Source organism: Actinia tenebrosa, unplaced genomic scaffold, assembly GCF_029948245.1.
Source record: "Actinia tenebrosa isolate PJP-AT-01 unplaced genomic scaffold, QUT_ActTen_1.0 PGA_scaffold9__36_contigs__length_13948895, whole genome shotgun sequence".
Taxonomy (NCBI): Eukaryota; Metazoa; Cnidaria; class Anthozoa; order Actiniaria; family Actiniidae; genus Actinia; species Actinia tenebrosa.
In genome coordinates this window covers 8046235-8068200 of record NW_028292586.1, presented here as the reverse complement: position 1 = coordinate 8068200, position 21966 = coordinate 8046235, and the positions used below count along the sequence as shown (strand labels likewise).

At 37.9% G+C, this 21966-nt stretch overlaps 5 protein-coding genes across 5 annotated transcripts; 3 read left to right on the top strand and 2 right to left on the bottom strand.

The window, feature by feature from the left end:
* Positions 1 to 289: 289 nt before the first annotated feature.
* LOC116306674 (adenosine receptor A2b-like) lies at positions 290 to 1503 on the top strand. Its single transcript, XM_031716753.2, has one exon. It carries the CDS (start codon positions 290 to 292, stop codon positions 1241 to 1243), a length of 954 nt encoding a protein of 317 aa, XP_031572613.2. The 3' UTR covers positions 1244 to 1503.
* A 4371-nt stretch (positions 1504 to 5874) lies between these two features.
* Positions 5875 to 7515, top strand: LOC148904688 (uncharacterized). Its single transcript, XM_089024619.1, has one exon. It carries the CDS (start codon positions 5907 to 5909, stop codon positions 7092 to 7094), a length of 1188 nt encoding a protein of 395 aa, XP_088880745.1. The 5' UTR covers positions 5875 to 5906; the 3' UTR covers positions 7095 to 7515.
* Positions 7516 to 9473: 1958 nt separating this feature from the next.
* Positions 9474 to 11114, bottom strand: LOC148904687 (uncharacterized). The gene has a single exon (XM_089024620.1). The coding sequence runs from the start codon at positions 11080 to 11082 to the stop codon at positions 9895 to 9897; it is 1188 nt and encodes a 395-aa protein (XP_088880746.1). The 5' UTR covers positions 11083 to 11114; the 3' UTR covers positions 9474 to 9894.
* A 5115-nt stretch (positions 11115 to 16229) lies between these two features.
* Positions 16230 to 17556, bottom strand: LOC116306673 (putative G protein-coupled receptor 63). The gene is made up of 3 exons (XM_089024471.1): positions 17473 to 17556; positions 16680 to 16880; positions 16230 to 16529 (listed from the first exon to the last, which is right to left on the bottom strand). Exons 1-3 carry the CDS (start codon positions 17554 to 17556, stop codon positions 16230 to 16232), a joined length of 585 nt encoding a protein of 194 aa, XP_088880597.1.
* Positions 17557 to 20814: 3258 nt separating this feature from the next.
* On the top strand, positions 20815 to 21756 carry LOC116306672 (melanocyte-stimulating hormone receptor-like). Its single transcript, XM_031716751.2, has one exon. It carries the CDS (start codon positions 20815 to 20817, stop codon positions 21754 to 21756), a length of 942 nt encoding a protein of 313 aa, XP_031572611.2.
* The last annotated feature ends 210 nt before the right edge of the window (positions 21757 to 21966 follow it).

Here is a 21966-nt window from a genome sequence, read left to right as displayed (position 1 = left end):
AGCTATCAAAAAATAGTCCCGTGCAAAATTTGAGGATTTTGCCCTGTCGAAGCTCAAAACGCGTATGGTTCTTCAATAAAATCTTGTAGATTTTTCAGCAGTTTTTGAGCGCGCGCACATCGTGGGCTCAAACCGAACGTTCAAAAGTAAACAGTCACCTTAATCCCCTAATCTTGGTCCATAGATTGATTTTTTTCATTCATCGTTGCATTTTAGAGAGTAACACTCAAAGCATCTCAGACTGAGATTAAGGATATATTAAATTTTGCATGAATTTGATGTGATAAAGATGGAAAACACTTCAACGAATCATGGCAAGTCACATCCACCTTGTCTACCACCAGATGTCTATTCCCTTGATGTCGATCGTAGCTCAGTTAACAGCAACGACTTCATCATGACTTTCATCTTTATCAACGCTGTGCTTGCTTTTATTTCTTCATGCAACAATTTTGTGATTATTTACACTATTGCAAGAACAGCATCCATTCAAGTTCCTTCGAATATCCTTGTTTTTGGCTTAGCCATATCTGACTTTGGAGTTGGCGTACTTGCACAGCCTGCATACAGCATCTTTAAGTTCTTCGAGATGAAGCGTTCTGTTTCTCTTTACTGTACGTTTGGTTTAGTTTACAGCTACAGCTATTGGACTCTTGCACCTGTTTCCTTTTTCACTTTAACAGCCATAACAGTAGATCGATTCCTGGCCGTCCATCTTCATTTACGATACCAAGAGCTTGTCACTGTCAGAAGATACGGCATCCTTCTTGGTTGTATTTGGGTCTTTAGTTCAGTTGCTTGTGTTTGTCGAATGCAACTTTCCTATATGTTATTCATCCGAGTCCTTGGAGTTTTCACGCTTGTATTTTTAATAACATTGAATCTTTATTTCCTCATCAAAATATTCCAAGTAATTTGCCGGCACTCAATACAGATCCAAGCTCAACAGCAATCAGTACAACAGTCTATAGACATGCCCAGATACAAGAAATCTGTCAATACCATGTACTATGTGATTGGTGCGTTCTTGGTGTGTTATGTCCCATATGTAGGAACAATGATTGTATATATTGATGCCAGTAAGAAGATAACGCAGCACAAGTTGATGTTGTTGGTGGTTACACAAACGCTTGTCATGTTAAATGGAATGTTAAATCCAATCATTTACTTCTGGAGAATCCAGGAGATACGTCATTCGGCCTTTCAATTGTTTCGAAATAGCTTCGGCAATTTCCAGTCATGAAATTAAAGCTGCAAATTGCCATCACAGTTCATCTTTTTATTACTGGGTTGCCTGGGTTCCGTTTCTCTGTCTACTGTCTCCTATGTAACGAAAAAATAAGAGGCCGGATGCATCCTAAGCAATCGTTAACTCAAGACTCAAGCGAATTGATATAAAAATTCCCAAGTACCTACGTTTTATTTATCTACTTTCTACAGCTGTACTAGGCCTCTGTGCATGATACAAACAACCCAGTGAACGCCTATAGGGCGTCTTGTTCTTTTACAAACATCCATGTGTTTTAAGTTCTTACTGTTAAGCTTATGCATCTGAAGGAAAAATCCTCCTTCATAATAAAATCATATTTTTCCTTCAATACTTCCATTGTTACATTGACATCACCCAGTGTTGCATGATGTCATACTGTGTTGTATTTGTCACCAGTGTTGTCTAATGTCACCCAGTGTTGTCTGATGTCACCCAGTGTTGCCTGATGCCACCAGTGCTGTCTGATGCCACCAGTGTTGTCTGATGTCCCCCAGTGTTGTCTGATGTCACCCAGTGTTGTCTGATGTCACTCAGTGTTTTCGGATCTCACCCAGTGTCGTTGGATGTCACCCAGTGTTGCGTGATGTCACCCACAGTTCTCTGATGCCATCCAAGGCTACTGATGTCATCCGTTGTTTACTGATGACATTTTGTTTTTCTTATTGTCAGTCAGTGTTGTATGACATCGTCCAGTGTCTTCATCACCCAGTTTTGCTTAACTTTGCTTATTGATGATTAGATGATTGTAAAAGGATGTCAGACACGTTACAAGAAACTAATTAGCTAGGAACATTTTCTTCAGTAATAATAATAATAATTAATAATAATAATTTATTGAATTTGTATAGCGCAAATCTCAATTGGGGTATTTTCATTTGCGCAGTAAATAGATGTCAGAAATTGTCTTTTTAGAAATTCTTCTGCCCTTACGGAGCACAATTGTCTCCAAAAATAAGTTTTTACTGGATGTCAATCGCATCGTTTCCATGAATTTTTCGGAAATTCTCGACTTTCACATACCCTTAATCTTTTGCGTCTTTGGGGGGCAACCAGAGGGTAAAAACCCACTTATTTTGCTGAAGGCTGACCAGACAATGTTGAAAATATCCAAAGATAAAATGAAGAAGTAAAAAACAGAAAAAGATAGAAGCTTGAAGACGTTTAAAGTGCCTATAACCTTTATAGGATTATGATCAATTTTGATTTTCTGTGTGTTGGAGATGAATAAACAAAAAATTTTTTTTCGATTGACTAAATATTCTCGGAGATATAGCGCCCTAAAGTACGCAGTTTTGCCACGCCCCATCAATTTGGACGGGATAAAGAGGAACTGGGCCGAGCAGAGTCTCGCTGAGTGGTGACGTCACAACAAGAACGAATGTTTTGATAAGCAAAGATTCTTACTAGTTCTTCGGTCAGAATATGAGAAAATGCCGACTAGATGTGTTGTTGCTGGGTGCTCAAACACCCCAGATTTTACGAAAGGTATATACCTGCATAAGATCCCATTTCATAACGACAATCGTCCAGAAGCAAAGATGGATTGATTTTCTGAAGAGAAAGCAAGCAAATTTCAACCCCTCGGCTACCTCCGTCATATTTTCTACACACTTCCTACCAGAGGATTATAATCAGAGATTTTATTTTGTCTCGTAAAATCGTCCTCAGTTAGTTAAAGATGAGACTGGGACTGTTGGCATCCCAAGGATTTATGTCTGCAACCATGAAGAGCAAACCAAACTGTCGGATCGTAATCGCCGAAAAGTGTCGCTGGCCAAATCTCCAGGAATGTTTTCTTGTCAAACTTGTTCGATAGTCCTAATTCTCTGATTTTGGTTTTCAAACTGTTTAAATTATCTATTTTCCAAAGGTCTTAAAAGATGCCTTGCCTCCGTGTCTTCACCGAAAGAAGTTGAGTTGCCGGTGCGAGAATGAGTCGAATAACAACAACTATTTTTAATCTAATACAACATTTGGTGGCTAGTTGTAGGGAAAAGTATTCTTTATTTAAACATAACATATACTTTATTTGTTGTACCTAAATTGTGTCAGTAACAGGTATTATTGAACAAAATATTGACTAGTTTTATTATTGCATGCATCTTTCCTAATATCTACAACATAGAATGATAATAAAGTCAAACTTTATAACCCAAATTTACAAAACACTTCTTGAGGGTTTTTTTTTGGAGGATCGGTGTTGATTCAGTAAGTCCTATTTTTAAGTAACTATAAAACTGGGGCCAGCTATAAACAATGAAAGAAACTAGCATGGAACTATTTGACAGGATAAAAAGTAGTATACAAATGAGAGTTCTGCGCCACGGCGCCTATTGTTCTTTTTGCGCCGCCTATTGTTCTCTGGCGCCGGTCTAATTTTCAGGCAAGGGGAGGGGTGGTCTACGATCAACCATCACGGGAAGACCGGTCGATGGTCCGACCAAAGGTTACTACCGGAATCGGGGTGGGATATAAAGATTTCAGGAGATTTTAGATAAAATTCAAAATCCTTTGTTTCAGCAAGAGCTGATTTTATGAATTAATGAGTGATAGCTTTTGAATCAATGAGCTCAAGTTTATGGTCTAATTTTTAGGGGAGGGGGAGGGGTGATCTACATCCAACCATCATGGGAAGACCGGCCGGCCGCCCGAGTAGAGGTTCTGATCGAAATCGGGGCCTGGAAAGGTTTGGGGAAGGTGTTTTAAAACACATTTCAAAATCCTTTGTTTAAAAAACGAAGTTTTTGAATTAATGAGCTGAACTCTTTTGTTAGAATGACATGTTTAATTAGCAGACTTAAATAAGAAGCTGTACTCATGTTTTAATTGGTTTATATCGCCTAAACCGCCTTTGTCGGAATCACTGACTAATGTTTAATTGGCAGGAAGCTTTTGTTGGAGAGAATTAAATCCTTTGTTTCGGCGACTGGTGTTTAGGAGTTATGAATTAATGAGTCTAGCCTTTAGAAGTCAAAAGACGTCGGACGAGCGTTCTGATTGGGCCTACTTTTGAAGCCTTTTTGTTAGGATGATGTGTTTAATTAGCAAAGACGTTAAATAAGAATTATGATTGGCTTACTTTGAATCTGAAAGTGTTTGAAGGACGTGTTGAAATAATTAACTGGTAAATACTCGAAAGGATCTTTTGTTTTGGTAGCAAGTGTGTTTGAAATGGGATATGGGGTTTTATGAATAATGAGTTGTAGCTTTGTTGTTGTTTGATCTTTGTACTAGGATCTTTTACTAAAATTCACTACATTAACCGGAAACATTCGCCGACCACCATAGGATTTGTCAAGGAGGTAGTTCGAGAAGGTTAAGCGATGAAGAAGCTTTTTCGAAGCCTAAAAAGCGAAAAATTCAAAGTGGAGGAGGAGATATCGAGAATGAGGATAATCAAGAACATGTTGAGTCCTCCATTGACGGCCACCTAAAAGCATATACACTGAAACCGAACAAGACGGGAAAATATGATCTCTCCCTTACACTACGAGGAAAAAAGAAAACTATACTCGGAAGATTACGAAGAGAGCTAGTGAGGAAGCGAAGCGTAAAATGGTTTTTGTGCATTCAAGTTCGAATGACAAAAACCTCCTCGGATTTAGAAGAAGTTACTACAAACCCCCACTTTCGAAGCTCCACCATGACCGCTCTTAGACCAGACCAGATTGAAAAGCAGTTTGACCAGGCCACTGAAAAAATCAAGAAAAGTTTCTTAGAGTATCAGAGAGAGGGAAGTGGATGGCGGTTTGATCAAGTATTAAATCTCACTTTGAATGTGGCGAGCTACAAACCGTTAATCGGCTCCAGCTACCTCGAACTGCCTAAGATACTAAGGGATAAGAAGGCGGTGCTGAACATCAAAAACAACGATCAAAAGTGCTTTCTTTGGTCTGTACTAGCCGCCAAACACCCCGTTCATTGGCGAAATCAACCTCACCGTCCGAGTCACTACCAGCAGTATAAAGAAGAGTTCAACGTTTCGGGGATAGAGTTTCCTGTAAAAGTCAATCAAGTACGTAAATTTGAAAAACAGAACCCAACCACCAGCATTAATGTTGTTGGGTATGGAGACGGAGAACTGTCCCCGCTTTATATTACAGAAAATAAGAAGGTATTTCATGTTAATTTGTTATTATTTTCTGATGGAGATCAGAGTCATTATTGCTTAGTTAACAATCTAAGTCGGCTACTAGGTGACCGGACCAAGCACAATGGTCAAACATATTATTGCAGTTATTGTTTTCACGGTTTTGTTCGGGAAGATTTATTGCAAGAGCATGAACTTTTATGTTCAAAACATGGGCCTCAGAAAATCAAATTACCTTGTGAGGATAATAAGATTTTAAGGTTTAAGGATATACAAAAACAGCTTAGAGTTCCAGTTGTAATTTACGCTGATTTTGAGACATTACTGGTTCCTTGTGATCAAGACCAGGTAGACTCGAATTTTAGTTATACTTTAAAAACCCAGCATCACCAACCCAGTGGTTTCTGCTACTGTATTGTTTCGGATCTAGAAGAGTACTGTAAGGCCCCCGTTCTTTATCAGGGTGAGAATTGTGTGGATAAGTTTTTGGAGTGTCTTATAGGAGAAGAAAAGCGTATTTCAGAAACACTGAAGCATGCCGTACCCATGAATATTGCCGCAGAAGAAGAACAGGCTTTTCAAGAGGCGACACTATGTCACATATGTAAAGGTGAGTTGGGTGTAGATAGAGTCCGCGACCACAATCATTTAACGGGGGATTTTCGGGGGGCTGCTCACAACGAGTGTAATATAAATTATAAATTTACAGGTAAAATTCCAGTGATTTTTCACAACTCTCGCGGATTTGATTCCCACCTTCTTATGCAGGGTCTTGGTAAACTCAAGGAACACGAAATCAATTGTATTCCCAACAACGCGGAAAAATACATTGCATTCTCTGTAGGAAACCTCGAGTTTATTGATTCCTTGCAGTTCATGAATTCATCTCTTGAAAGTCTTGTTTCTAATTTAGCAAAAGAGGGTCGCGATAAGTTTCAGATATTGAAGAGATACACAGTGGTTGATAAAGTTCCGTATTTGCTTAGAAAGGGAGTATACCCTTACGAATATATTGATAGCTTTAGTAGATTCAATGAAGGGGCACTTCCTACCAAGGAGGCATTTTTTAGTAGTTTAAGGGGGGAGGGAATTAGTGATCAAGATTACACTCACGCGCAACAAGTTTACCAAGCCTTTCAATGTCAAAGTTTGGGTGACTATCATGATTTATATTTGCAATCTGATGTGTTACTACTCGCTGACGTATTTGAAAACTTTAGGTGCATCTGCTTACAGTACTATGAGTTAGATCCCTGTCATTTCTACACCAGCCCCGGTCTCTCTTGGCAAGCCTGTTTGAAAATGACGGGGGTGAAGCTCGAACTTCTGACAGACCCAGACATATTACTTTTCATAGAGAAAGGAATGAGGGGTGGAATTAGTGTCATCTCCAATCGATATGCTAGGGCAAACAATCCGTACATTGAGGGATATAACCCACAACAAGACACCAATTATCTTTTATATTTAGATGCGAATAATTTATATGGCTGGGGGATGTCCCAAAGCTTGCCCTATAAAGAGTTCAGCTGGCTAACAGCTCAGGAAATTGAGCATTTAGATGTACGAAATATTAGTGATGATGGAGAGAAAGGATACATTTTAGAAGTGGACCTCGAATACCCCAGTGAACTTCATGACCTTCATAACGACTATCCTCTCGCTCCAGAGCAAATGAAAGTGTCAAACGATATGCTTTCCCCATATTCACAAAAACTTTTCCATGAACTGTAAAATGAATTGTCACACCTCTGTCACCAAACTAGTTCCTAACTTGAACAACAAATCCCAGTATGTTATGCACTATAGAAATTTGAAACAGTGCCTTTCTCTGGGGATGAAATTAGTGAAAGTTCATAAGGTCTTAGGATTTCGCCAAACGCCTTGGTTGAAACCATACATTGACTTCAACACGATAAAGAGGAAACATGCCATCAACGATTTTGAGAAAGATTTTTTTAAGCTGATGAATAATTCGATTTTCGGCAAAACAATGGAGAACTTACGCAAAAGAGTCAATGTAAAGCTGGTGAATACTTCCAAGAAATTGCAAAAGCTCACAGCCTCACCCCTCTTTGATTCCTTTCGCATTTTTAATAACGACCTGGCAGCTGTGAATATGAAAAAACCCTCCCTATATTTAAATCGTCCCATCTATGTGGCATTCAGCATTTTGGACCTATCTAAGGTATTAATGTATGATTTTCACTACAATTTTATCAAGCAGAAGTATGGAAACAAAGCAACTCTATGTTTCACAGACACAGATAGTTTACTGTATGACATTAAGACAGAGGATGTATATGTGGATATGGGAAGGAGTATTGATTTGTTTGACACTTCAGGATACACTCCAGAGCACCCCTTGCACAGCACACGAAATAAAAAAGTGCTTGGTAAGATGAAGGATGAGACTAATGGAATTCCCATTAAAGAATTTGTGGGTCTACGGTCTAAGATGTATTCTTTTCTCTATAACGAGAGGGTGCGCAAACCATTGAAAAGAAAATCGCCAAAGGTATTTCTAAAAATGTGACAAGGCGTGATATAAGGCACGCCCACTACAAAGAATGTTTGTTCGCTAGGAAAAGCTTTATGGCGAATATGAATAGAATACAGAGCTTCAAGCACGAGCTCTACACTGTAAATTTGAACAAAATTGGCTTAAGCCCTTACGATGATAAGCGATATATCTTAAACAATGGCGTTCATACTCTAGCATACGGCCACGCAAGCATAACATTGAATGGATTGAAATGAGCTCATGTACAAACATGCATCGAAATAGAAGTACAAATGTATTTTAAGTATATTTATTTAAAGACAAAATTAATTTATTTTAATTTATTTGCTAATGACAAAAATTATGGAGGAGGTCGGTTTAGAATGAAAAATAGTAAAAGTTTGTAATATTCAATGTAATAAGTGGAGGAGGTCGGCTTCAAAAAAAAAAAAAAAAAAGAAGAAGACCTTGTAAATAATGGTAGGAAAAAGTAGTATGTATGATTTTATGATAATAACAGCTCTCACTCCAGGAATGGGACAGTCTTTTCGCTTTCGCCTCACCATGATGAATGATTAATTTACAAAAATAAAGTTCTCTTTAAATCAATCACTCACAATAAAAATACTAGTTAGAACAGAAGGGAGGGGCAGAAGGGGCAGTAGGGGCACATTGCAGAATCAAGTGGAAAAGCACATTTACCACTTTCTCGGGGGTCTAGGGAGGGGCAGTAGGGGCACTCTAATCACACTTTGCACTTTGGAAATGAAAACAGTCAGACATACAATTTACAAGGTCTTCTTCTTTTTTTTTTTTTTTTTTGAAGCCGACCTCCTCCACTTATTACATTGAATATTACAAACTTTTACTATTTTTCATTCTAAACCGACCTCCTCCATAATTTTTGTCATTAGCAAATAAATTAAAATAAATTAATTTTGTCTTTAAATAAATATACTTAAAATACATTTGTACTTCTATTTCGATGCATGTTTGTACATGAGCTCATTTCAATCCATTCAATGTTATGCTTGCGTGGCCGTATGCTAGAGTATGAACGCCATTGTTTAAGATATATCGCTTATCATCGTAAGGGCTTAAGCCAATTTTGTTCAAATTTACAGTGTAGAGCTCGTGCTTGAAGCTCTGTATTCTATTCATATTCGCCATAAAGCTTTTCCTAGCGAACAAACATTCTTTGTAGTGGGCGTGCCTTATATCACGCCTTGTCACATTTTTAGAAATACCTTTGGCGATTTTCTTTTCAATGGTTTGCGCACCCTCTCGTTATAGAGAAAAGAATACATCTTAGACCGTAGACCCACAAATTCTTTAATGGGAATTCCATTAGTCTCATCCTTCATCTTACCAAGCACTTTTTTATTTCGTGTGCTGTGCAAGGGGTGCTCTGGAGTGTATCCTGAAGTGTCAAACAAATCAATACTCCTTCCCATATCCACATATACATCCTCTGTCTTAATGTCATACAGTAAACTATCTGTGTCTGTGAAACATAGAGTTGCTTTGTTTCCATACTTCTGCTTGATAAAATTGTAGTGAAAATCATACATTAATACCTTAGATAGGTCCAAAATGCTGAATGCCACATAGATGGGACGATTTAAATATAGGGAGGGTTTTTTCATATTCACAGCTGCCAGGTCGTTATTAAAAATGCGAAAGGAATCAAAGAGGGGTGAGGCTGTGAGCTTTTGCAATTTCTTGGAAGTATTCACCAGCTTTACATTGACTCTTTTGCGTAAGTTCTCCATTGTTTTGCCGAAAATCGAATTATTCATCAGCTTAAAAAAATCTTTCTCAAAATCGTTGATGGCATGTTTCCTCTTTATCGTGTTGAAGTCAATGTATGGTTTCAACCAAGGCGTTTGGCGAAATCCTAAGACCTTATGAACTTTCACTAATTTCATCCCCAGAGAAAGGCACTGTTTCAAATTTCTATAGTGCATAACATACTGGGATTTGTTGTTCAAGTTAGGAACTAGTTTGGTGACAGAGGTGTGACAATTCATTTTACAGTTCATGGAAAAGTTTTTGTGAATATGGGGAAAGCATATCGTTTGACACTTTCATTTGCTCTGGAGCGAGAGGATAGTCGTTATGAAGGTCATGAAGTTCACTGGGGTATTCGAGGTCCACTTCTAAAATGTATCCTTTCTCTCCATCATCACTAATATTTCGTACATCTAAATGCTCAATTTCCTGAGCTGTTAGCCAGCTGAACTCTTTATAGGGCAAGCTTTGGGACATCCCCCAGCCATATAAATTATTCGCATCTAAATATAAAAGATAATTGGTGTCTTGTTGTGGGTTATATCCCTCAATGTACGGATTGTTTGCCCTAGCATATCGATTGGAGATGACACTAATTCCACCCCTCATTCCTTTCTCTATGAAAAGTAATATGTCTGGGTCTGTCAGAAGTTCGAGCTTCACCCCCGTCATTTTCAAACAGGCTTGCCAAGAGAGACCGGGGCTGGTGTAGAAATGACAGGGATCTAACTCATAGTACTGTAAGCAGATGCACCTAAAGTTTTCAAATACGTCAGCGAGTAGTAACACATCAGATTGCAAATATAAATCATGATAGTCACCCAAACTTTGACATTGAAAGGCTTGGTAAACTTGTTGCGCGTGAGTGTAATCTTGATCACTAATTCCCTCCCCCCTTAAACTACTAAAAAATGCCTCCTTGGTAGGAAGTGCCCCTTCATTGAATCTACTAAAGCTATCAATATATTCGTAAGGGTATACTCCCTTTCTAAGCAAATACGGAACTTTATCAACCACTGTGTATCTCTTCAATATCTGAAACTTATCGCGACCCTCTTTTGCTAAATTAGAAACAAGACTTTCAAGAGATGAATTCATGAACTGCAAGGAATCAATAAACTCGAGGTTTCCTACAGAGAATGCAATGTATTTTTCCGCGTTGTTGGGAATACAATTGATTTCGTGTTCCTTGAGTTTACCAAGACCCTGCATAAGAAGGTGGGAATCAAATCCGCGAGAGTTGTGAAAAATCACTGGAATTTTACCTGTAAATTTATAATTTATATTACACTCGTTGTGAGCAGCCCCCCGAAAATCCCCCGTTAAATGATTGTGGTCGCGGACTCTATCTACACCCAACTCACCTTTACATATGTGACATAGTGTCGCCTCTTGAAAAGCCTGTTCTTCTTCTGCGGCAATATTCATGGGTACGGCATGCTTCAGTGTTTCTGAAATACGCTTTTCTTCTCCTATAAGACACTCCAAAAACTTATCCACACAATTCTCACCCTGATAAAGAACGGGGGCCTTACAGTACTCTTCTAGATCCGAAACAATACAGTAGCAGAAACCACTGGGTTGGTGATGCTGGGTTTTTAAAGTATAACTAAAATTCGAGTCTACCTGGTCTTGATCACAAGGAACCAGTAATGTCTCAAAATCAGCGTAAATTACAACTGGAACTCTAAGCTGTTTTTGTATATCCTTAAACCTTAAAATCTTATTATCCTCACAAGGTAATTTGATTTTCTGAGGCCCATGTTTTGAACATAAAAGTTCATGCTCTTGCAATAAATCTTCCCGAACAAAACCGTGAAAACAATAACTGCAATAATATGTTTGACCATTGTGCTTGGTCCGGTCACCTAGTAGCCGACTTAGATTGTTAACTAAGCAATAATGACTCTGATCTCCATCAGAAAATAATAACAAATTAACATGAAATACCTTCTTATTTTCTGTAATATAAAGCGGGGACAGTTCTCCGTCTCCATACCCAACAACATTAATGCTGGTGGTTGGGTTCTGTTTTTCAAATTTACGTACTTGATTGACTTTTACAGGAAACTCTATCCCCGAAACGTTGAACTCTTCTTTATACTGCTGGTAGTGACTCGGACGGTGAGGTTGATTTCGCCAATGAACGGGGTGTTTGGCGGCTAGTACAGACCAAAGAAAGCACTTTTGATCGTTGTTTTTGATGTTCAGCACCGCCTTCTTATCCCTTAGTATCTTAGGCAGTTCGAGGTAGCTGGAGCCGATTAACGGTTTGTAGCTCGCCACATTCAAAGTGAGATTTAATACTTGATCAAACCGCCATCCACTTCCCTCTCTCTGATACTCTAAGAAACTTTTCTTGATTTTTTCAGTGGCCTGGTCAAACTGCTTTTCAATCTGGTCTGGTCTAAGAGCGGTCATGGTGGAGCTTCGAAAGTGGGGGTTTGTAGTAACTTCTTCTAAATCCGAGGAGGTTTTTGTCATTCGAACTTGAATGCACAAAAACCATTTTACGCTTCGCTTCCTCACTAGCTCTCTTCGTAATCTTCCGAGTATAGTTTTCTTTTTTCCTCGTAGTGTAAGGGAGAGATCATATTTTCCCGTCTTGTTCGGTTTCAGTGTATATGCTTTTAGGTGGCCGTCAATGGAGGACTCAACATGTTCTTGATTATCCTCATTCTCGATATCTCCTCCTCCACTTTGAATTTTTCGCTTTTTAGGCTTCGAAAAAGCTTCTTCATCGCTTAACCTTCTCGAACTACCTCCTTGACAAATCCTATGGTGGTCGGCGAATGTTTCCGGTTAATGTAGTGAATTTTAGTAAAAGATCCTAGTACAAAGATCAAACAACAACAAAGCTACAACTCATTATTCATAAAACCCCATATCCCATTTCAAACACACTTGCTACCAAAACAAAAGATCCTTTCGAGTATTTACCAGTTAATTATTTCAACACGTCCTTCAAACACTTTCAGATTCAAAGTAAGCCAATCATAATTCTTATTTAACGTCTTTGCTAATTAAACACATCATCCTAACAAAAAGGCTTCAAAAGTAGGCCCAATCAGAACGCTCGTCCGACGTCTTTTGACTTCTAAAGGCTAGACTCATTAATTCATAACTCCTAAACACCAGTCGCCGAAACAAAGGATTTAATTCTCTCCAACAAAAGCTTCCTGCCAATTAAACATTAGTCAGTGATTCCGACAAAGGCGGTTTAGGCGATATAAACCAATTAAAACATGAGTACAGCTTCTTATTTAAGTCTGCTAATTAAACATGTCATTCTAACAAAAGAGTTCAGCTCATTAATTCAAAAACTTCGTTTTTTAAACAAAGGATTTTGAAATGTGTTTTAAAACACCTTCCCCAAACCTTTCCAGGCCCCGATTTCGATCAGAACCTCTACTCGGGCGGCCGGCCGGTCTTCCCATGATGGTTGGATGTAGATCACCCCTCCCCCTCCCCTAAAAATTAGACCATAAACTTGAGCTCATTGATTCAAAAGCTATCACTCATTAATTCATAAAATCAGCTCTTGCTGAAACAAAGGATTTTGAATTTTATCTAAAATCTCCTGAAATCTTTATATCCCACCCCGATTCCGGTAGTAACCTTTGGTCGGACCATCGACCGGTCTTCCCGTGATGGTTGATCGTAGACCACCCCTCCCCTTGCCTGAAAATTAGACCGGCGCCAGAGAACAATAGGCGGCGCAAAAAGAACAATAGGCGCCGTGGCGCAGAACTCTCATTTGTATACTACTTAAAACCCAAGTGTCATAAACTTCTTCATCAGAATATTCCTGTTCGGGATATCCATGAACGGCTTCGTCTAATTCTTCGTCCTCGAGGTCGTAAATACTCTCGTTCTCGTCGCTTGAATCAAAGTATTCATCAGCATTATCAATGGATTCCATCTTACAGCCTTTCTTTGACAACTGGTTAATTTCAAAGATACAAGGAGGCAAATAAAGCGAGCAAAACAGGTAAAAACACTGGAAGGAACAGCCAAGCTCCACTTTGTTTTACTTATTGGAAGCCGAGTCGTTCTTGTTGTGACGTCATTCGACGCCAACTAGGTACCAGACCTCGCGATCCCGTCCAAATCGATGGGGCGTGGCAAAACTGCGTACTTTAGGGCGTTATATCTCCGAGAATATTTAGTCAATCGAAAAAAATTTTTTTGTTTATTCATCTCCAACACACAGAAAATCAAAAATGATCATAATCCTATAAAGGTTATAGGCACTTTAAGGTAAATTGATCTGTACACGCAAAAATAACTTGGAATAAAGTGATAATCAGTATTGTACAGATAAAAGCAGGCATAGTATAAATTCAATTAAGAAACCTTTCAATTTGGGACAGTTTTTTGATTGGTTACCCCCCAAATACGCAAGGCATTATGGGGATGTGAAAGTCGAGAATTACAAATTTCTCAAGAGCACGTGTTTGTGGGCTAGCTGTTTTGAAAACACCAAAACTTAGTTGGTCGCAACAGAAAATTGTACTATTTCAGCTTCGCCTCGTGAAACATCGAGACTCTCGGGAAAACAAAACTAACTATTTCCCTCGCGACCAGGCATTTTAAAAGTGTATGTTATCTCACGGCTAAGGTTCTTGTATGAGACTTCTTCTAAAGGTACATTTCCAAAGATACAGCCAAGGATTAGGATAGTCTTGCAGGGATGCTTCTTCAGTCAGATAATATTTTATGCTTCCATAAACGAAATAAACTTGAAAATTAACACTAAAAGAAATGTTTCTATCACTTTTCTTTCACATTTCACTTTATCAGCAAGCGAAAAACACGCCATATAAGTAATAAAGCTCCTCTAAGACAGCCCCATTATGCAACGCCTTCTGATAATCCCGAACGGCCAAATAGGAGCAATGGATCTAGAATGTATCCTTGCACTTCAGCTATTCACATGTGATGTATCAGATCAAAACATTATGGTGGATTAGTGTCTTTTGATTATATTCGATCGTTGTTTTTTACGATCGTTGTTTTTTATAGTTCGAAGTTTAACTTCAGTTCTGCCTATATATAAGGACTGGGCGTACATGAGATGCTAACGGGTAAACAGACTGGGATGCGAGGTATTTCTAAATATATAAAGACGTGTGTGTGTGTTTATTTTAGCCATTTTGATAACTGAGTTACTACTATTTTCTAAATATGCGAACTCACTTGCTGCGAGCTCACGCTGAAATTATTTTTTAATTTCGCTGCCGTCAATCAAAACTAATCAGTCGGTACCTTTCATATTTTTGACTTGCGGCAGCTAAAAAACAAACTCCATGTTCCCATTGTGAAAATAGAAGAAATAGTTCACTGAACAAATGCAACATTCAACCACCACCTGTCATTTGTCGAAGGTCATTGCCTGATGTGTGTCTTGAAGTAATCAATTTCATTTAAGTACGTTCAATATCACTTTTTCATGGTTACTAAAAATAGATATAGCTAATAAGCCTTGAGTGGTCGAAATGCGGACAAACAATGACAAACACTGCAAATAAAGGCGTCGATCAAATGAAAAAGAAGAAGAATATCAGTCGAAAAACTCTAGTTCTTCCATGTATTTGAAACAGCAAGACAACAAAACATTGCTGCAGCATGTTAGCATGTGCGCTTGGCTTGGCTTGTCCGCATTTCAATCCCATGATGCGCAAATGCGACGTCATCTGTGGAAAACGCTAATCATTGTATATAAGATATCTACCGCAAGGCAATCAGACAGACCTTTCCTGAATTTGTTTGAATGACTCACGAAAAAATGGCTCCAAGTCGAGCATAGACTTGATGTGTTCATGCATTTACTGTATTCATCAAATCCAATCCATATATTCATTGTCACGACTCTAGTGCAAGTGAATTTGTAATTGTGAAGAATGATCACTGTAGTTTTTATAAGACCATAATAGTTTTTAATTTCATTTATTTTTTGTGCGCCTAATTTAGTTTAATTATGGTGTTATTGATAATTCAATCTTTATTTTTGAAATTGTCGAAGCTGGTCAAATGTATTTACAAGAAAGATATATTGGTTTTCAATCACCCGGCTCAGAGACTGGCCATCATATTCGCCATGCCGCTGATTTTGCCCTAAAAATAAAGCATTAAATTTTTTTTTCTCCAATCTAGTGGAAAGACCACTTGTTAATTAACTATGAAAAAGTTAGCTGGCTTTACAGTATTGAAGTTAAAAATTCATACAAAGGGTTAATTCTGCAAGCTACGCAATTTTTAAAATCATCCACAAAATCATCATCATAGGCGAATCCCCACTACAGTCATTTCCCTTACCTGGTAATGTTTGACAAGTGAAAACTATAAAGCCGATGTCTATTAAATCAAATTTATCTGCGAAATTCTCAAAGATTGGCAACCGAGCTACAAAACAAAGTCATGTGCACATTATCAAAGTCCACTCGAACTCTTCTTATACAGCTGCAAGTTTCTCAATTTGTTTGTATGACTCATTGCAACTGTGAACTGTATAGCCAACTGATCAGACGCCTTGATAATGGTGAAGTGGTAAATGACAAACCACACTAGTGCCGTTAGCCTCTCGTGTATATTTTACTCAGCAAATGTCGAGCAGCGTTTCGTATTTCCTGGATTCTCCAACAATAAATAATGGGATTAACAACCCCATTTAACATTAACAAAGTCTCTGAGATGGTGTAAAAGAAGATCAGCCTCAAGGATATTTTGCCTAGTATAACATGTGTCGTAATTGCTCCAACAATTGGCACATTACACAGTACAAACGCACCAATCACATAGTACATAGTGTTGACGGATTTCTTGTATCTGGGCATGTCTATAGACTGTTGTACTGATTGATGTTGGACTTGGATCTGCAATGAGTGTCGCCGGATGACTCGAAAAATTACAGAAAGAAAATATAATGCTATAAATATTAAGCAAGTCAAGAAGATGATTACCACAACATGTAGGCTAATGCTATAAAACATTGCCTTGCACAAGCTAAATATAAAACTTAGTACCCAAATAAAAGACAGTGCTAGAGCATATCGTCGAGTTGTGACAAGTTCTTGGTATCTCAAATGAAGCTGAATAGCTAGGAATCGATCTGCAATTATAGCTACAACTATCATAAATGAAACTGGCGAAACAATCCACACTATAGCATCGTACATTGTTCTGGTTAGCAGAAGCAGCTCAGTGTCACAAATCATTTCAGAAAACTTAAAGGCACAATAAAAAGGTTGACAGAAAAGTCCACCTAAAAGATCAGAGATTGCTAGATTAAGGATTAAGATATTTGAAGGTGTTTGTAGGGATTGTGTCATTCCAATTGTGCAAATGATAACCAAGTTTGTGCAAAATGCCGTAACAGAAATCACAGAAATAATGGCAATAACAACATACACAAATGTACTGTATTCATGAATGGGGAGGCATTCAGAATAGGATCCATTGGTTCTATGAAGTGTCATCATATTTGTAGTCGAAGGTTGACTCGTAGTGTTCATTATTTATGTCAAATGTTCTCTTCTGCTTCTATTTGAAGATAGCCTTCTTTTTGGATACGCTTTCTTTAAACATAGCTGTGTTGTATAGTTCCGAGTAAACCAGGAAATAAAGTTGAATGTTCTGAAATTCCTCAGATTTTCTGCCACTTCAAAACTGTTCATGCACTTGTAACATAGGTCGTAATGGATGAAACACTTTCTTTCTTTGAAAACCAAATGAACCTTTTTCATTAATTTAGACATTCTCTTGACTTCCTATTGGTGATATAATTTTCTAATATTTTCCTTCACATGTGGGCATTACCTGATTAGGTATATCAAATGCAGAATCGGTTCTTTCAAAGTCAGTTATTGATCGGTCTATTAAAGTATGACCACATGCAAACATTATGCAATATCCCAGGTGAGAAAAGTGAAAAGTGGCGACGAAGTTCTGCCAACGTACGATATAACACAAGGGCTGTAAACGACGAACCCACCGACGAAGGCGAAGAAACAGTTAAACCAAGAATGACGTTGTTGGATTTTATTTGCAACGATTTTTTCGTAATAATATATAAATAATGGTCAAGTTACTAGACGAAGAAAGGAAAGAAGTCAGCAAAGGCTTTGATGCAGAGAAACGCAACAAGAAGTCTGTCGGAATTTTCGTTACGAGCTAGAAGGCCCAGTAGAACATCTATCGCATCTTCATAGGCTTTCTTGTAGTCTATCCAGGCAGTACGGCCTGGATAGACTACAAGAAAGCCTATGTGTCCCTCACAGCTGGATAATCCACTGCCTTTGAATATTAAAGATATCACCAACATTGATATGAGATCTTTGAAGGAGTGTTTCACATCTATTTTACCTGAAAATGACTTGAAACTACATTTTGCCCGCAACCATAGTGAATATCGGGGAATTTTTTCCGAGACGCGAGTCTTCGAGCGGCGAGGTAAATATTCTCCGATATTCACTGAGGCTGCGGCAAATAATTGTTTTAGTATAAATACACAGGTGATCCTTTCAAAAAAAGAAAAAAAAAGAAGATAAAAGGCATTTTTTCCCGGCAACAGCAACAAAGCGGCAGGCCGTCATTTTGGATTATCGCTGGAGTTGATTATCGTGTGATAGTGTGGGTTTCTCGACCAAATCAGCGCGCTAGATTTTCAATAATCACCTAAGTATTTTTACTAATAAAACAATTATTCACTTCAGGCTAAGTGATTATGGTGAATTCACGGCTCGGTGAATATTCACCGATACTGATCACTTTGTTTTCCGCGAAAAATTATGTTAAATATCAGTTGCAGCTGTTAAAAGCTGAATTACATTAAGATAATATACTAATAAAACGAAGAAATAAGAAATGAAATATGAAATATAATATACAAAATTGTAAAATGCAACAATAAATTGTAAAATGCGTATATCCAGTTCTGGAAACACGAGGGAGGTTGCTAAGCACGAAAGAGCACGTAAGAGTCGCATGAGGCGTAGCCTAGTGCAACTCTAGCTTCTTGAGTGCTTAGCAACCTCCCGCGTCCAAATCTGGATATACACACAACAAAGCATTGACCATTGCTTTTATACTAACATGCCGACAAAACCGTAAAAAATATCTATGATATAAGTATTTATGATATATAAAATATATTATACATATAAGTATTTATGATAAAAGTACTATTTATGATATACTTATTTATGAACTTTAGGAGGAGAACTAAATCATTTTCATCTGTTTCAAGTTTCACCTGTTTTTGTTTCGCGGTGTGACAAAACATAGCAACTCTAGGAGATACGGAAATCGAGCGGTTGTTTTCAAAAATACTGTTGAAGCAGATTTGATTACGATTGAATACACAATTAATGGACAGTACTCGACACAAAGAAAGATTAATAGTTCCCTAACATTCAAAAGATGTTTGAGAATACTCCTTTAAAATAACGACTTATACGATAGAATATGTGCTGATTGCACTTAACACCATCATAGCGATGTAACATTTTCTCTTGTGGCTGTCGCTGGAATATTACTTTATCCACTTGAAGTTTTAATAACGAAGAAAAGACGCTCTAAGATAAGCAAAAATTAACGTCTGTAATCTCTTATAGCTCTAAAACGAAGTCGGCCAACCCCCTTTTTTATTTCATTTTTTCAAAATACTTTTCGACTACTTGTTGAAAGACAATTTCTCTCGACAAATTACATGAGCTCTGCAGTATGGTCAAGAAATACTAATCGAAACTTAAGAAAATTATCAAAGCAAAAAAATAAATACTTGAAGGGCCCAAGGCTCAAACATATTTTCGAAAAATAGTCATCACATTGTGATTTTGAGTTTTGCTGTCAACCATCATGCATCCGAATTGAAGTGCTCATTTTAAATATAATATATAGATTCTTTTTTATTCTTATTGAAAGAATAAATAAAACTTTATCTCATTAAAAAAATATTCTTGTTTTATTGAAGATTTTAATGATTTTGTAGCCCGCAACTTTTACCCGTCACCTTACTTTTACCCGCACCCGCCGCGGCACCTTTTACCCGTGATCCGCGACCAAAAGCCAAGCTCAACCCTGAGCAACAGAAAACTCTAACTATAGTATTGATTGACAAGCTAGCATCGCTTTCATGCAGATTCTAAATAGCTTTCCGTAGGATCCAAGAAGTGGAACATTGGCTGTTGTGAATCACTGGTAGATGATAATCAATGAACTTTTTCTGGTAACTAAATTCTAGACCCTATCATTCTCAAACCAGAAAAAATTGGAATGTCTTGAAAAAAATCATTTCTTCAGGATTTTCCCATTACGTGTATATAAGGTCGATGCACTGTGGCTCATAAGTAGAGGCTTTTCAATTGTTCAGTACCTTTTAGTGTTCTTCATTTTTGTCATAAAAACCTCAAGTGGATAAAGTAATATTCAAGCGACAGCCACAAGAGAAAATGTTACATCTCTATGATGGTTTTAATGGAGTTGCTATGTTTTGTCACACCGCGAAACAAAAACAGGTGAAACGTGAAACAGCTGAAAATGTTTTTTCTTCTTCTTAAGTTCAGTCTAAAAAATTGGTTTACAGACAAGAAAGCGGACCAGCGCATGGTTCTTATATCGTGTTCTTATGTGAAATAATATATGCCCTGTTCTACTCTATTGGTAGCCAGCCTTCTCAACATTACATATTTTTGGGCAAATGTGTAGTTCGTGGTAAAAAGTAACTATTCTTTAAAGACTTCAAAGAATTGCTTTTTCAAGTTTCACAATCCAATAACAGCTCTTCAGCGAAAAAGAGGTGAAAGTATTCTTCATGTTATACATTGCTCTTTCAGAAGGAAGACTTTTCTCACAGAAAATCGACGCGTAAGACTTTTCAGTAATATTCTTTCTGTGAATATCCTATCAATCCAAGCGGAGTCTTACAAAGCATAGTTTTCATCTCTTTTAGAAGGAAGTTGACTCAACCAGAAAGAAGTTTCGTCAAGAAGAAGGATTACAGAGGATTGAATGCAAGCGATCGTTACAAGTTCAAATTGAAAAGTACGGACACAATATTATTTTTTAATTATTTGCTTTAAAGCAGTCAGTAACCAAGCCACAACCGGCGCTAGTTTTCTCCCCAGTTAAAAGTAGAGCTTTTTTCCAAGAACAACCAACATGAACAGGACTCAAAATCTCAGCCAAACTTTCACCCCATTTCGATGCTCACTCATGGAGGTCTACTTCCTCGAAGTCACCGAAAGCTTCTCTTATCATACTTTCATTAACTCTATCATTTTTTGCAATGCCTTGACTGCTTTTATTGCCTCGTGCAGCAATGGCGTCCTTATCTACACCATTTGGAAAACTGAGTCACTAAGAACCCCTTCCAATCTTCTGATACTCGGTTTAACGATTTCAGATTTTGGGGTCGCTGTCTCTGCACTACCGTCCTACTGCGTGCTAAGGTTCTCTGAAATGAAAGGGAATTTATCAATGTTTTGTGTGTCCGCTACGATTTATAACGTCAGCATCTGGACTCTTGCAGCGGCATCTTTACTCTCTTTAACTTCTATCACTGCAGACCGTTTCCTGGCTGTTTATTTTCATTTGCGGTACCAAGAATTGGTCACAACCAAGCGCTGCAAGGTGGCTATTTTTGGCATATGGATATCGAGTGTCATCATTTGCGTTTGCAGAGTGTTGGCCATGGGCGTGGCACTTGTTATTTGCGGAACGATTTTATTCACTTTTATAATTTTGGTCAATGTGTTTTTTATCTTTAAAATCTCACAAGTAATCCGCAGACACTCAGTGCAGATCCACGCCCAACAGCAATCAGTACAACAGTCTATAGACATGCCCAGATACAAGAGATCTGTAAATACCATGTACTATGTGATTGGTGCGTTCTTGGTGTGTTATCTCCCATTCGTTGGAACAATGGTTATCCACACCATTTTTGCTCAAAACCAATCGAAAGAACTGTATTGCTTCATATTGATTACTGCAACGCTAGTCAAGTTTAACAGCGTACTTAATCCATTCATCTATTGCTGGCGGATTCGAGAGATACGTAGTGCTGCCTGTAAAACTCTTAGAAGCCTATGGAAACCATAAACAACAACATCTGCGCCGTCATTCTGGATTCGAATGTGATTGGCTAAAGCTTGACTTCATCCAACAACCAATGATACTTTGATAATTAGGAATCGATTCCTGGATGTTCAGCTTTTTTTTTTTTTTTTTTTTAAGAACTCGTCAACAACTCAGTTAACGATATGGGACAATGTTGTCTTTGTTGTCAAAATATTATCTTTAGCACCGGTG